This window comes from Geotrypetes seraphini, chromosome 11 (genome assembly GCF_902459505.1).
Source record: "Geotrypetes seraphini chromosome 11, aGeoSer1.1, whole genome shotgun sequence".
NCBI classification, from domain to species: Eukaryota; Metazoa; Chordata; class Amphibia; order Gymnophiona; family Dermophiidae; genus Geotrypetes; species Geotrypetes seraphini.
The window spans coordinates 52,641,864-52,656,660 of NC_047094.1; the positions used below are offsets into that span (position 1 = coordinate 52,641,864).

Consider the following 14,797-nt stretch of genomic DNA (forward strand, 5'->3'; position numbering starts at 1 on the left):
TCTCCTTTGGACTCTCTCAAGTACCGCCATGTCCTTCTTGAGGTGCGGCGACCAATACTGAACGCAGTATTGATGGTTTCCTGTAGGTCTGCACTTTTTATGATTATTTGGGGGAGGGGGAAATAGTTATACATTAATGTCTATAAGTTTAATGTGCATTTCATGTAATATTATGTATATTGAAATTGTTTGCACAATAGTAGTTTGGAAATTTAATAAAGATCTTAAAAAACTATGCAAACTTACATGTATCTTTGCTCTTTTGCCTCTTGCTTTATCAGACAACTACACTTGGCCTTCAGTGTAAAACCAGATCTACTATGATATGGGTTTCTCTAAGCTCTCAAACCCATTGAGCTGTGATTAGAGACAGAAGGAAATGAAAATAGTAGGGGGTCAACCAGTTTGGATTAGACTCAGAATTTCCTTGTACTGGGAGTTGGGCAATAACAGAAGTGTATGTGTTGTAGGGGGAGAGGGTTGACCTCTTACTACCAAATTTCATTTGATTCTTCTATGAATGTAATTAGATGTTCTGCAAGTTGACATGCCTGGAAAAATCACTAAAACATTTTCCAGACTTAAATGATGCTTCTGGGTGAATAGCCAAAATATAGTTTTCCAATGGTGCAGTCATTAGAACTCCGTCAAAATCAAGTCCATATCACAGAGACCTGAATTTTCATCCAATTTCTTCATTTTAGGAGTGAAATTGTGTAGTAGCTATGTTAATCCACTTTTTAAGGTAATATATGGAAATAAAATAAAACTAAAGCAATAAAGGTGATTCCTTTTTTATTGGATTAACTTAGGGCTTCTTTTATTAAACAGCGGTAGAAGTTTCTACCGTGGGCCAATGAGGTAACTGCTTCAACATTCATAAGAATTCTATGAGCATTGGAGCACTTCGCTCACCTGCGGTAGAAACCTCTACCGCCGTTTAGTAAAACCCAGTGTTAGTGAACTATTTGATTAGCTTTCAAAGGTAACCCTTTCTGATTTGAAAGGTTATCTTTGAAACCTAATCAAACAGTGAACTTGGTTAGACCAATAAAATAGGTATCACCTTTATTGCTTTTGTTTTATTTCTATAAATTACCATCATATTAGGAGAGTTTAGTCACTTAATCCTCCATTGTCCCAGGTACAAGACTTGGACCTGCATATTATATATGTAAGCCACTTTGGTTGTACCAACAGAAAGGCGGTATATTACCTGAGTTTGTCCACCAAGCCCCTTCCCTTGTTTAAAAGCAGACTGAAAACCCACCTTTTTGATATAGCCTTCAATCCATAACCCTACTCCCTACTCCCCACTGCCCACCAACCCAGCCAGCAGATTAACTGTCCCCCTTAACTATATCCATGACATCCTGTTTGTCTAGTCTGTTTAGATTGTAAGCTCTTTCAAGCAGGGACTGTATTCTTCTTCGTGACTCTGTACACTGCTGCGTACATCTGGTAGTGCTGTAGAAATAATTCATAGTAGTAGTATATCAAATCCATGACCCTTTAACCTTTACTCTGCTGTAATGTGGGGTATGCAAACATAGATATGAGGTGAGTGGCAGGAGTTATGGAAGGATCGGGGCATGAAAGATTAAATATCAAAATCCTTGTATAAATGTACTCATTTTTATAGGCATTTCATTGTGAAAAATCAGGCAAGATAAGTCAAAACTCAAAACTGTTCCCATCACAGCTCTCTTGACAAGAAACCAATATGGGGACTTACCCAAACACTCGTTGGCCTCACGGACAGTAGCCCTTTGCCAGGGTCGATCATAATGGAAAGGCTTGCAGCGGTCACACTCTGGCCCTTCTGTGCTATGCTTGCAGTCACATACTAGCTTGCCTTCTTTATCTTTTATGCAACGGGAGGCGTGTCCATTGCACTTGCAACGCCCGCCCACTTGAAACTCACCCACAGCATAGTAATATGAAGATGAGATTAGACCGTCATCTTCCTCATTGTCCCGTCCCCCTAGTTCTCTGAACAAATGAGGGCGGCTGAAAATGACCCTAATGTCTGTAGCTGTGACCCAGTCTTGAAGTACGGGGCTATTGTCAAAGTCTTGAGCAGAGGGACGCCCATCAAGTGTACTAAATGCAATAAGCCCCCCAGTCAGTGGATATACATCTGTGTGTCCATCAGTGCATAGGGCCTCTTGCTCATTTTGTTTAACAACAGTGGCTTTGTTGGGCTTTCCATAGATCCTGCGGCACTGTGAAGAGTAATACTGGTAAGGAACCCAGGTCTTGCCATAATCCATTGACTTAAAAACAGCTACCGATTCTGGCCTCGGTGAGCAAAACTGAAGGCTAACATAAATGATTTCAAATTTTTTTGCCAGCGACAGCGTGAGTGTTACATTCTGTGGAGAGTTGTGAAGGATCTCCGACTTCCAGCAAGTCATGTTGGCAGCCGTGTTGAGATCAGTGAGGTAAGAGGCTGGGTGAGCCTTCCGAGGGTCTGAGGCATCGCAGTGGCGGCTAGGTGGCTTCCCACATGTGCTGGAGACCTGTACCTCTTTACTGAAGGCAGCATTGACAAATTCTGGGATGCAGAGACGAGGAACATTGTTTTCATCATAGCAAGGATCTGGCGTGGCCTGCTGCACAGCAAAGGGATTAATAGCCTCAGTGACACTAAGTGCACAAACCATAAGAAGAAGTCGCAGAAAATGCAAGAGCTCCATCTTCAGCAGCTGAAATTTCTTAAGACAACAGAGAAGAGAACCTATAATAAAGAGAGGAAAGAAGATCAGAAGAATTGCCATACTGGATCAGACAAATGTACATCAAGCCCTGTATTCTGTTTATTTATTTGCTTATTTGTTTATTGGGATGTGACTGCTTTTACAAAAAGAGATTCACCCAAAGTGGTTTACAATAGATTAAATAGTAATCAGATACTCTTAAGTATTTTCCCGATCTGTTCCGATGGGCTCACAATCTAACTATAGTTTGCAACAGTGGTCATTCCAAGGATCTCAAAACATACACTTCCCTTCCATTTTACGAAGCCATGGTAGAGGTTTCTACCTTGGCCAAGAGTGCTAAATGTTCCGACGCTCATAGGAATTCTATGAGTGTCAGAGCATTTAGCGCTCCGGGCCGCAGTAGAAACATCTACCGCAGCTTAGTAAAAGACGGCCATAGATAGTTTCTATGCTACTTACCCCCTTGGAAAAGCAATGGCTTATCCCAGGTATATTTTAATAACAGTATATGGACGTTTCCACCAGGTATTTGTCCAGTTCTTTTTTTAAACCCAGCTAGACTAACTGTTTCTACCACATCATCTGACAATGATTTTCAGGGCCTAATTATGCATCGAGTGAAAAAGTATTGTGACTTCAGGGCATGTCCCTTAGTCTTTGTATTTTCTGAAAGCCTAAGCAAAAAAATGTGCATTTACCTGTTCCACTCCACTCAGGGTTTTATAGTGTCTACAGTTTTGCCTGGCACTGTAATTTCCCAGATCAGCCTGAAACCCCTTTTAAAAACTGGCACTTAGGGGCCCTTTTACCTAAACTAGCACGTGGCCCATAGGTATAACATAGGACATGCAGCCTTTAGCATGCACTAATTCTGTAAGTGGCGGTTCGACAGCAGAGATCAAGCATTGATGAGCGCTGGAGCATACAGCCATGGTGAGCATGGACCATATATGGAAGTGCAAGGACGTCTCAATCACCATCAAACAAAGACTGATCACTGCCACTGTGTTCCCAATTGCAACATATGGCTATGAGACGGACACTTACGAAAGCAGCTAGAAGAAAAAGCGACGCCTTTGAGCTGTGGTGCTGGAGAAGACTTCTACAAATCCCACAGACAGGTAGGATCACCAAAAAAGATGTTCTTGAGCATATAAATCCAGAGTCATTCCAGGAAGGTAAGGTCACCAGATAGAAACTGTATTTTGTACATGTGATGTATTTTGTACATGTGATGAGGGTGAATTCACTAAAAAAGGACGTGCTACTCGGAACGGTCAGTGATAAAAGTAAGCAGGGGCGGGGGAACCAAAGGCCCATTGGCTTGAAACCATCAAGAATGACACGGGAATATAGAAACATAGAAATGACGGCAGAAAAGGGCCACGGCCCACCCCCTATCTACCTCCATGAAGAGATCCGACATGCCAATCCCATTTTTTCTTAAAATCTGGCACACTGCTGGCCTCAATTGAAAGAAACCATGAAAACAGAGAAGCATGGTGAGGACTGGCCTACAGAGTATCCAAGGGTCAGACATGACTGAATGAATAGTAGTAGTAGTAATTTTGATAGTGCATGCTAAGTTTAAGTAAAAGAGCCCCATAATTGGTCACTTCTAATCTTCAGGTATGATAGTTTCAATGTAGAAGTGAAATAAATTGAGAAAGCTCAGGGGGAAATTTTCAAAAAATGATTCATACTTCATTTACATCATTGTTTTAGGAAGAATTTCAGTCAATTTGAGATACCTAAGGGGTTCTTTTACTGAACTGCAATAAGCGCTAGTGCGTGCTTACCACAGCTTAAAAGGACTTTTATACACAGGACGCACTTAGGCGTCCTGTGGTAATTTCTTGATCTGCATTCAAACCACATACTATAAAGTAATTTTTTATTTTATAGCGGAGAGGGTGTTTCAGGAGGTGGAGAGTGGGTGTTTCTGTGCTAATCAGCATGTCCACTTTACTGCACCCTGAGGGGCTGATTCTATAAATGGCACCTACATTGGATGGGGTCTAAAAAATAAGCGCCGGCCGTGTGTCAGTCTCACTTAGGCACTGTTCATAGAATTTATAAAATTTAGGCGCCTGAAATGTAGGCGAGGGTTTTAATGGCCTACATTTCAGGTGCCTAAGTTTTGGGGAGAATTGTGCTTAGCGACGTCTAAGTCGCACTCCGCACATAGAAACACCGACTAAGGAGTTAGGCGCCACTAAGCACATTGCGATAGGCGCCTTTCTTTTAGAGCACAGGTGTCATAGACGGTCCTCGAGGGCCGCAATCCAGCTGGGTTTTCAGGGTATCCCCAATGAATATGTATTGAAAGCAGTGCATGCAAATAGATCTCATGCATATTCATTGGGGAAATCCTGAAAACCCGACTGGATTGCGGCCCTCGAGGAGGGACTTTGACACCCCTGTTTTAGAGAATCAGATAGGCGCCTATCACTCGATTATTATTTTTATTTTTTTAGCAGTTACTGAGCCTATTAAAGATATTTTGACAATTAAGTTAGGTGCCTAAGAGGAGCCCTTTATAGAATCAGCCCCTAACTAATTAGTGCAGCATTACCATGGGAGCCTTTACCACCTACAAAATGTGTTGGTAAGTGCTCCCGTAGTAATTGTGTGTGCCAAAATGGTGTGCCAAAGACTGGGTATGAAATGTGAGTAGGAGCGTTTGTGGGCTGTTTCAGTTTTGAGGGAGCGGCCAGGAGGTATGGTCAGCTGTTTTTCTCCTTGGGACCTCAGTGGTCACTTTGGGAAGTAGATTTGTAGTTTAGTTTTCATGTAGTACGGAATCGTTTCATGGAAGGTTTTAAAGCGAGGACCAGGGCCTTGGAGGCGCAGCATTTTTGAATAGGCAGCTAGTGCAGAGGTAACATGGTCGCGGATGCCTAGGTTTTTCAGAAGGCAGATTGCAGCGTTTTGCGCCATTTGGAGGCGGGAGAGAGTTTTGGTAGGCAGGCCCACTAGCAGAGTGTTACAATAGTCTACGCGGGATAGTACAAAAGCGTAGAATAGTTGGGCAAATTCGGGTTCTGAGAAGTATGCATGTATGGTTTTTAGCTGGCAGAGATAGTAGAAGGAGGATGATACTAGTTTGGATATGTGATCTGTCATTGATAAGTTAAAGTCAAGAGTTACTCCTAGGCTGTGGACATTGTCTTTGGTGTAAGGGTGTTTGTGCCCCAGGAAAAGGATGGACGGGGGTATATGCATAGATCTTTGTGGATCCAGAGAATTTCTGTCTTGGATTCATTTAACTGTAACTTGTTCCCCGACATCCAGGTCTTTATTTCAGTTAAACAAGATTGGAGGTTATAGATTTGTGTGTCTCAGTGACGGCCCAGGAGAAGATAGAGTTGTAGGTCGTCAGCGAAAGAGTGGATGCTGATTCGATGTTTTCGCGTTATGTCCAGTACTGGTTTGACATAGAGGTTGAAGAGGAGAAGTGATAGTAAGGCTCCCTGAGACATTCCATAGTGGAGTGGTTTGAATTCAGATAAGGATTTTCCTAGTAGAACTCTCTGCGATCTGGAATGAAGGGAAACCACTGAAGTGCGTTGTCACGGATTCCAATGGACTTTAGCCTGGACAAGAGGAGAGAGTGTATGATGGTGTCGAAGGCAGCACTGAGGTCTAATAGTACCAGCAATGCATCATTTCCGTCGTATAGGATTTTCCAGCAGTCATCTAGGATGTCCAAAAGCACTGTTTTTGTGCTGTGGTGTTTCCTGAAGCCCGATTGGAAGTTGGAGAGGGTGAAGTTTGTCTCCATGAAGTCTTGCAATTGCATGAGTACTGTCTTTTCCAATATTTTTGAGATTAATGGGAGGTTTGAGACAGGTCTGAAGCTGCTTGGGTTGTCAGGGTCCATGGTTGATTTTTTCAAGAGTAGTTTTCCTTTGGCAGATTTCCAGCTCTGTGGAACTACACCTGTTGTAAGGGACTCGTTTATTAGGGGTAGGATGGATTCCAGGAATACCTTGTTTGTATCCAGGAGTGTTGTGGAGGGACATGGGTCCAGGATCGAGGTTGCGGGGCGTATGGAGTTGATTATGGTTTTGAGGTCGTTGTGAGAGATCGGTTTGAAACTGTTCAAGGTTTCCATCTTGAGTGAATTGTTATCTTGGGTGGTCTCTGGAATGTATGAGAGTACTTTGGACTCTGAGTCCAGATTTGTGCTTATCTTTGATATTTTGTCATGGAAGAAGGTGGAGAGGGATTCACAGTCTAGGTTCGTTTGCTGTGAATGCATTGGACCTTGGGATGAGGAGAACAGGTTTTTCATTATGTGTGGCTAGCTTATAGTTTTGCAGCAGGTTTTTCCAGGATGATTTGTCCTTGTCTCTGAGAGTTTTGCGCCAAGTATTTTCTGCTTTTCTGACTCTCCTTTTTTGTACTCTCAGGTCTTCTGTAAACCAGGATGAAGAGAATGGTCGTGAGTTAGGTTTGGTCACCTTGACTTTTGCTAGGTTCTCATAGAGTGTTTTAATGCCTGAATGCCAGGTCAGTGCCTTCTCTTCTAGGGAGTTTGTTCTTAGTTGTAGTTTGAAAATATGGACTGCCCCACAGCCCCGGAGCACAAAGAAAAAAGAGAAAAAGAAAGATAAGAGAAAGAGAAGGAGCTCTATGTGACTGGATGGACTGGAGCTTGTTCGCTTCACTTTTCATTTCTGTGCTTGCCAGTACGTTCTCCTGTTCGAGTTTTGTATTTTCTTTTTGCGGACCTTGTGTCCTTGTACTGCTGGTTTTCTGTATCATCTGTGTTGCATTTTGCTAATAAAAATTATTACAAAAAGAAGAAAAAAAAGAAAATATGGTTGGGTTTATTGACTTTGGGTCAAACGTAATTGATTCCTGGGAATTTGTTCGGTCTGCTGCCTTTTTAACTCTGATGTGCAGGGCGAATGTGATTATATGGTGGTCGTTCCAGGGGACCACGATGTTTGTCGGAGAGGATGTTTTCTGGTCAGCTTGTGGACCGTCTGGGAAAAAGAGTAGGTCTAGTGTGTTTCCAGAGGAATGAGTGGGAGAGATGACTTGTTGAGTGAGTCCCAGATCTGACAGTGATTTGATGAAATCTTATGGGGCGCCCGTGACTTCTGGGTAGTCCGCGATATTGAGGTCTCCTAGGACTATGATTTGTTTATGGTTTACGGACAGGTTGCTTATAATGGTTAGCAGTTCATCGAGTGCAGACATAGGAGAGGAGTGTGCTCTGTAAACTAGTATGATCGTGATTTTTTTTGTTCCCCTGTTCTCCTCTTCACCCCCCTCTTCTTCCACAGCCCCCACTACCCCGTACCTCTTTAACATTCCTGGAACGAGCAGCAACCCCAACCTGCTGCTTGCGCCAACATCAGCTCTTCCTCTGGACCCGCGCCTAGGAAGTGATGTCAGAGGAAGAGCTGATGCTGGCGCGAGCAGCAGGTTGGGGCTGCTGCTTGAGCTGGGAACATTAAAGAGGTATGGGGGAAGGGAAGGGGCACATGCGTGTGGCAGGAGGGGGTGGGGGTGGAGAAGAGGGCGAGGGAGGGGCACCACCGCCCCAGGCGCCTCTCACTCTCGCTACATCACTGCCAGCACCTAAGATTATGATACTTAGTGGTGTCTAAGTTGATTTAGGTGTGATTCTACAAATGGCGCCTAACTTTAATTGACATGTGGTAGGTGCTGCTTTGCTAGGCGCCTACCGAGTTAGACGCCTTTTATAGAATTTGGCTCTAAGTGTACACATATGCACTTAAATGCTATCTGCATGCTTAGCACTATTCTTATAATTTAAGAGTACTGTTCACTGAGAGGGGAATTCTATAAATGACGCTTAAAATTGTGCATTCAAATTTGAGTACTTCCTCAATTTGTGCACACAATTCAATTGCGTAACAAGCCTATTTGCTATCAATCAATTATTGGCTCTAATTTGGATTTACATGTGTGTCTTTCTCAGTGCACAAATCCTTTAGCTTGTGACTTAAAAGGGGGGAGGGGGAGGTGGCCATGGTAGGGGCATGGTCAGGGGCATTCACTAAAGATGCGCACATTATTACAAAATTCTGGGAATTTGAGCCTAATTTTGGGGTGGAGATTTGTATCAGGGTTTAGTTGGTGCAAATCTTCATGCCTAAAGTTGGGCGTGGATCCCAGTGTTATACGCTAGCACTCGAAATCGGAGTGAAGTTGCTTATTAATAGTGCTCTAGACCAGACATGGGCAACTCCGGTCCTCGAGGGCCGGAATCCAATTGGGATTTCAGGATTTCCCAATAAATATGCATGAGATCTATTTGCATGCAATGCTTTCAATGCATATTCATTGGGGAAATCTGAAAACCCAATTGGATTCCGGCCCTTGAGGACCGGAGTTGCCCATGTCTGCTAGATAGTAACACTTTTCATGCTCACTGAGAAGCACACTGCAGTGTTGTCTATTTTAAAACTCGTCAGATTTTTCCATTATCACATTAAAAACTCCTGATGCAAGGCCGTAGGGCCGAAACATGATCGTCTTGAGTCCTGTTTGGAATGAAGTATTTTTGCAACACCAGGCCATCTTCACTGTGTTTGGCTTTCAATACATGGGGACAGAGCCTGGGCATGGCTTCTACTTATGCTCACAACTTACAGAATACTTTGTTATGTGCTAAAATTTCACATTTAGACCTAAGCTACTGACAACAATACACAGCATACACACCTGTGAAAAAGATCAAGACTCTCAGAGAAAGAGAGACAATAAAGCCCATTTTACAAATGTTGAGATAGAAATTCAAAAATCCAGACTGGGTGTGCTCAATTCTAGCTGTATGTTACAAAAGGCCCTGCCCAAGTGGCATCTTTTGTAAAATACCAATAAGAATGCACGAAGTGCATATGTATTTGCCAGCACAAACAGCAGGAGCAGCCATTTTACAAATATATACATGGAAAAAATAAGCATCTCGAACTCAACACCTTCCAAGTGGAAATGTTGGCACTTCTGCGTGGAAACAGTGATTTAGAATCTTCTACTTTAGATAGTGCCACTTTGTGTAGCTGTCTCATTTTATAAACATTAAGCGCAGTCAATTAAGTAGTGAGAACACAGGGATTTTTTCTTCATTTTGGAGGCGGAAATAAACAACAGGGATTATGGAAAATTACTCTCTAATCCCTCATATAAAGCCTAGTTTGAAACAAGCATTATTTCAATGCATGTTTTTGAGCTGGTGTAAATCCTGATGGGGAGCATTGTTTTCTACAAATGTACATTTCCATATTAAGACAGAGAACATGTTTAGATTTTTGTACCGCCCATGCCCCTAACACATTCTCTTGAAATATATCCATGGTGTGGATTAGAGAGTGGCACAGTAACTGTTAGCATGGTTACCATGGTAATTCCCACGGTAATGATAAAGCTCTGCTGAACTTACCCGGTATTACCACGGTAGCGGTTGACCATTCCCTGGTAGTACCGTGGGAATGGGAACCACTGCCACAGTTATACTGCGGCAATGGGAATCTAGGGCACCCTCCCCAAGACTACATTTTTATGTCTCTGGTGGTCTAATGGCTTCTTCAGAAGGAGGAAGGAACCCGATTCTTTCCTGCCTCTGCTGGTGCTAGAGCCACCATCTGTCCATCCCTCTTTCCCCTCCCCTGCTATCTGCCCTTCCCTCCCACCTACCCCACCCAATGGTGCAACCACAACACTGACCTGACCCGACCCCAACCCTACCCTAATCCCCCATCCCTACCTTATCATCCCTGGTGGCCTTGGCTTCTTTGTGGGGCAGGAAAGAGCCCAACTCTTTCTGCCTTTGCCACTGAGAGCTGACACTGGTCCAAAGGTGTTCAAAATGGCTGCCGAGACTTCATGGGGCAGCAGTCAGAGGCAATATTCAGCAGCAGGACTCACTTAAGTACCGCTGAATACTGGTAGATGGACAGCTCAGTGGCGTATAAGTAGGCAGGACCCTTTCTCGCTCAGTTAAACCCTATTGAGTATCAGTCTCTATCTTACTATGTTGTGTTACTTGTCAGAGACAGGATGTTCAGTTCATCAGACTTAGCATGGTTGTTCTTATGCTTTTATGGCTGACAGTTTATGAGGGGGAATTTCTCAAGGCAGGATGCATGCATAATGCTTTAACACTTGGTCTAAAGCAGGTGTTAAATTTTTGTTGTTAGCAGACTGATGCTAAATATCAGGGTGAAAGAAGAACCATGCTATTTGTCTCTAAAACCTTATTTGTAAGTACCACCCCCATATCCTCATACAGGTGCATGGTAATTTTAGTGAGTTCACACTAACCTGTTGGTAGGCAGGGTTAGGGTGCGCAATAAGCAGTTACTATGTAGCAAATGCTTTTTAAATTGTACAATCAGATTTTAAGTTTACTGCACAGGACCCTCACAATTCAAGCAATTGCATTTCTTGGACCTGATTATACGAGTAGTTAGAAGCATCCTTCAAAATGACACAATAAAGAAATGGAGAGGCTGGAGAAGTGCAGCTGAAAACTCAGGCTATCAGGAAAATCCTGAAATCTCATATCCTCCATTTCATACCATAAGTTCATAGCTCATTTATCTAATTTCTGACACAGCTGAGACTTGTGACAAGTTTGTACCGTGTTGGATGCACTACTAACAGCAGAATACACAACTTTGGGGGGGGGGGAAGGGCTATTGTAGGGATTTCCAAAATATTTACCCCCTCTTTTACTAAGGTGCGCTAACCAATTAGCGTGCACCAATTAGCGCGCTAAACGCTAATGCGTTAGTGTTTAGTGCGCGCTAAATTGATTAGCGCGTTAATCGGTTAGCGCACCATAATAAAAGAGGGCCTTAATTTCAGTTGGGGGCTGTTTTCTTTTTATTCCCGCTAAATTAATTTCTGCTTTTAATGTATATTATCTTGTGAATAATGCATTCTGGGGTCCTTTTACTTGCCGTTTGAGCGCATGCGCTAAACGCTAACACGTCCATAGACTATAATGGGCGCCTTAGCATTTAGCGCGCACGCTAAAATGGCTAGCGCGCCTTAGTAAAAAAACCCATCTATTTGGAAACAGCACACGCTGAAAACAAAATCAATGAATTGTAGGGTTATGTTTTGAATCAAAAAGAATCAAGCCTCTTTCGTTGCACTTTTCACTCCGCTTCATAACGAATTTTGCTGTCATCTTTCCCTGCTGCTACTCAGCAGATCTAAATAATTTAGAGCTCCTTTTGTCAAGCGGCGGTAGAGCTTTTTACTGCGGGCCAGCGAGGTAAACGCTCCGACGCTCATAGGAACTGAATGAGTGTCAGTTCTTAGTTGGACAGCACATGGGTAATATTGCAAGGCAGAAAATCATGTGGATAAAAATGATCATCTCCAAGTGAGTGCAGGGCAGGATTGATTCGTCAAGGTCCCCTAGGCACACACACTGGGCCCCCTGCCCCACCCCACCCCACCATGCACCCAGGCGGAAACAGGAAGCTGCGTCAGAGGGAAGCTTTGGGCAAGCAGCACTGCTTGCACAATTACAGTTCCCGTTGCCTTTCTTACCCGCGTTGCTTGCTTGTCTTACTTTCCGTTGATGGGTGGGGGGCCTGCATTGCCGATCGATGCTGGAGGGTCCCATCGCCGTTTGGAAAAAACAATGTTGATGCCTTCCTTCATCGGGCCCCAGGCACGTGCCTACTTGGCCTATTGGTTAATCCTGCCCTGAGTGAGTGTGGCTGATAAAACCGTGTGCAAAAAAATAATTATAACCAATCAAAAGTGGACAACATATGCCTCAGAATTACAGTGAACAAAAAATTCTAGAAAATACTGTCTTGAGGCTGAATAGTGTGAACTGCAAAAATGTGTATAACTAGTAATAATGATAATAAATTTTTTTACGAGAAGATCTTAGTGTGGATTAGTAAATCAAATAAACGGAAACCGTTCAATCCTACAACCCATGTGAGGGTAGCCATCCAGCGCATTACACCATCATAGAATCTTACTTGTGTGCAGTGAAAATCAAAATAATAGTGCAAAAACACTTAGGGCTCCTTTTACTAGCGTTGGTAGCGTGCGCTACAATGTCGCACTACACGGAAAATACTAACGCAAGCTCTATGGAGGCGTTATCGTGTAGTGCGCGCTAAAACCACTAGCGCACCTTAGTAAAAGGAGCCCTTAGTGATAAATAATCATATAAAAATATATATAGTTGCAGTAAAACACTAACAGCCAACATGGCAGAATAGCTGCACTATCACTCAAACAATGAAAAAGACTTAACTCGCTTGGCAAGCCTGCAAAAGCAGGAACTCCCAGAGACGCATTTCATAAAGGGGGTCCAATTCACAGGAGCTGTATTCAAGGACTTTTTAAGATTAGACCTGTCAGGTTCAGAAATTGCGACATAGCAAATGTAAGTTAAATATATAAATAAAAAGTGCTCTATTCAGTGTTGTTATGTAAACTGCAAAGCTCAACTATGTTCACAGTATAAATCCATTATTGCTCCCACTGGCAGTTTAAACAACAATTGAACGGAGCGCTTTTTATTAAGACAGATGTTTGTAATGAAATATACTACTTCATTTGAAAAGGTTAAGCATAATGATAAATGCATTTGAGACTTCTAAAGTGCAACCCTTGCTTTGAAGATCTTTGGGTGATATTCTTTTTTGCCAGGCATTGGAATCTACAAAGCTGTGGCAGTGATTCTCCTACAGCAAATGCACTGAAGCCATTCAATTCTTATGGTTTTTGGTGTATTTGCCGCAGGAGAATCACTACTGTGGCTTTGTAAAACATGCCCTAAGTGACAGATTGAATCACAATGTAGTCTGGCAGCCCACAGAGAATGGGGTGGTTGGATATCAACCTTGTTGTCATTGTTCTTTTTTGAAGCGGGGCCTGCACACAATGAGCCTGGCCCTGCCAGTATCATGGTGGAGGGAGGAGTGGACTGTGCTGGCTAAGGGGGTGCCCCTCCTACTGTCTCCTTCCCGGCAGCCTGGGTGTCCCCTGGGAATTCTTGCACACAGACACCTGTGCACCCACACATGCCAGCATGTTGTGGGGCTGTCTGGGGGAGGAGAATGTAAGTTTAAACTTCAGGCCCATAAGCCAGCACCACATTTCATCCTGCATGGCCAGAGGAACAGCACATACCCAGGCTGGCATCCAAACTTGTGACCTCCACATCCAGAGTGCACCAAGGACTATAAGCAAGTCTTGAACTCTCCAACACTAGTGTCTGAGTAAAAATTGTGCAATATCTATTTATGTGGTGTAATGGTTAGGCTGAAGTACTTCAGCCCTAAGATTTGGGGGTTCAATACCACCTATGGGTCTGTATTTAAAAAAAAAAAATAAAAAATATATATATATTGATAAATCTTTCTTTTAACCTTATCCCATTGTGCAGCCATGTCTACAGTTAACTATTTGCCTTCTGGGTACATGAATTCTGAATTTAGGTACCAGGAAACAACAATGGTACAAACTCAAAAACTATGAAATGGCTATGCAAGGTAAGGCCAGACCTGAGAAATCAGATACCGAATGCACTGGGCAGGATGTCTGGAATTTATAAGTCTCACCAGTACAAGGTGTGCATGCTACATATGGGGAGAATTCAGTCAACCACAGCCCTCCGGAGGGTCATCCCTTGCAGTCCTGAACTAGATCGACCAGAATACGCAAGCCACCACATCAATTTGCTGATGCATTGGACCCACCAATCCCTAGAGTCATCCCTGCACGTCCTATTGTGGAGGGCCCAAGTTAAGTCAACGATGACAGGCAGCTCCAGCTACTCTGCAATGCTGCATCTTTCCACATCTCAAACCCATGCGACAACTGACGCTGCACCTCCAACACAGCAGGACACCAAGGTATGGGGTTGTGCATGGCTTTCACATGGCTTTCTTATGATCAAGTTTCAAGTTTATTAAAAGTTTGTTGTACACGCAATATCAAATGCATATGACAATTTAAAACTGGGAGACAAAATAAAACAATTTGTACACATAAACATACAATGTATGTACACAAGTGATTAGCGATACAAAAGAGAAGAGGGGTGAACT

The 14,797-nt window shown here is 43.1% G+C and overlaps 1 protein-coding gene across 2 annotated transcripts in view; it reads right to left on the bottom strand.

Moving 5' to 3' along the window:
* NTN3 (netrin 3) overlaps nt 1-14,797 on the bottom strand; it is a 312,749-nt gene that overhangs the window by 209,926 nt on the left and 88,026 nt on the right. For both annotated transcript variants that reach the window (XM_033963623.1, XM_033963624.1), the window contains one exon: nt 1,736-2,740. In XM_033963623.1, coding sequence (XP_033819514.1) covers nt 1,736-2,699 — 964 coding nt within the window. In that variant the 5' untranslated portion in view covers nt 2,700-2,740. The remainder of the gene's footprint in view (nt 1-1,735; nt 2,741-14,797) is intronic.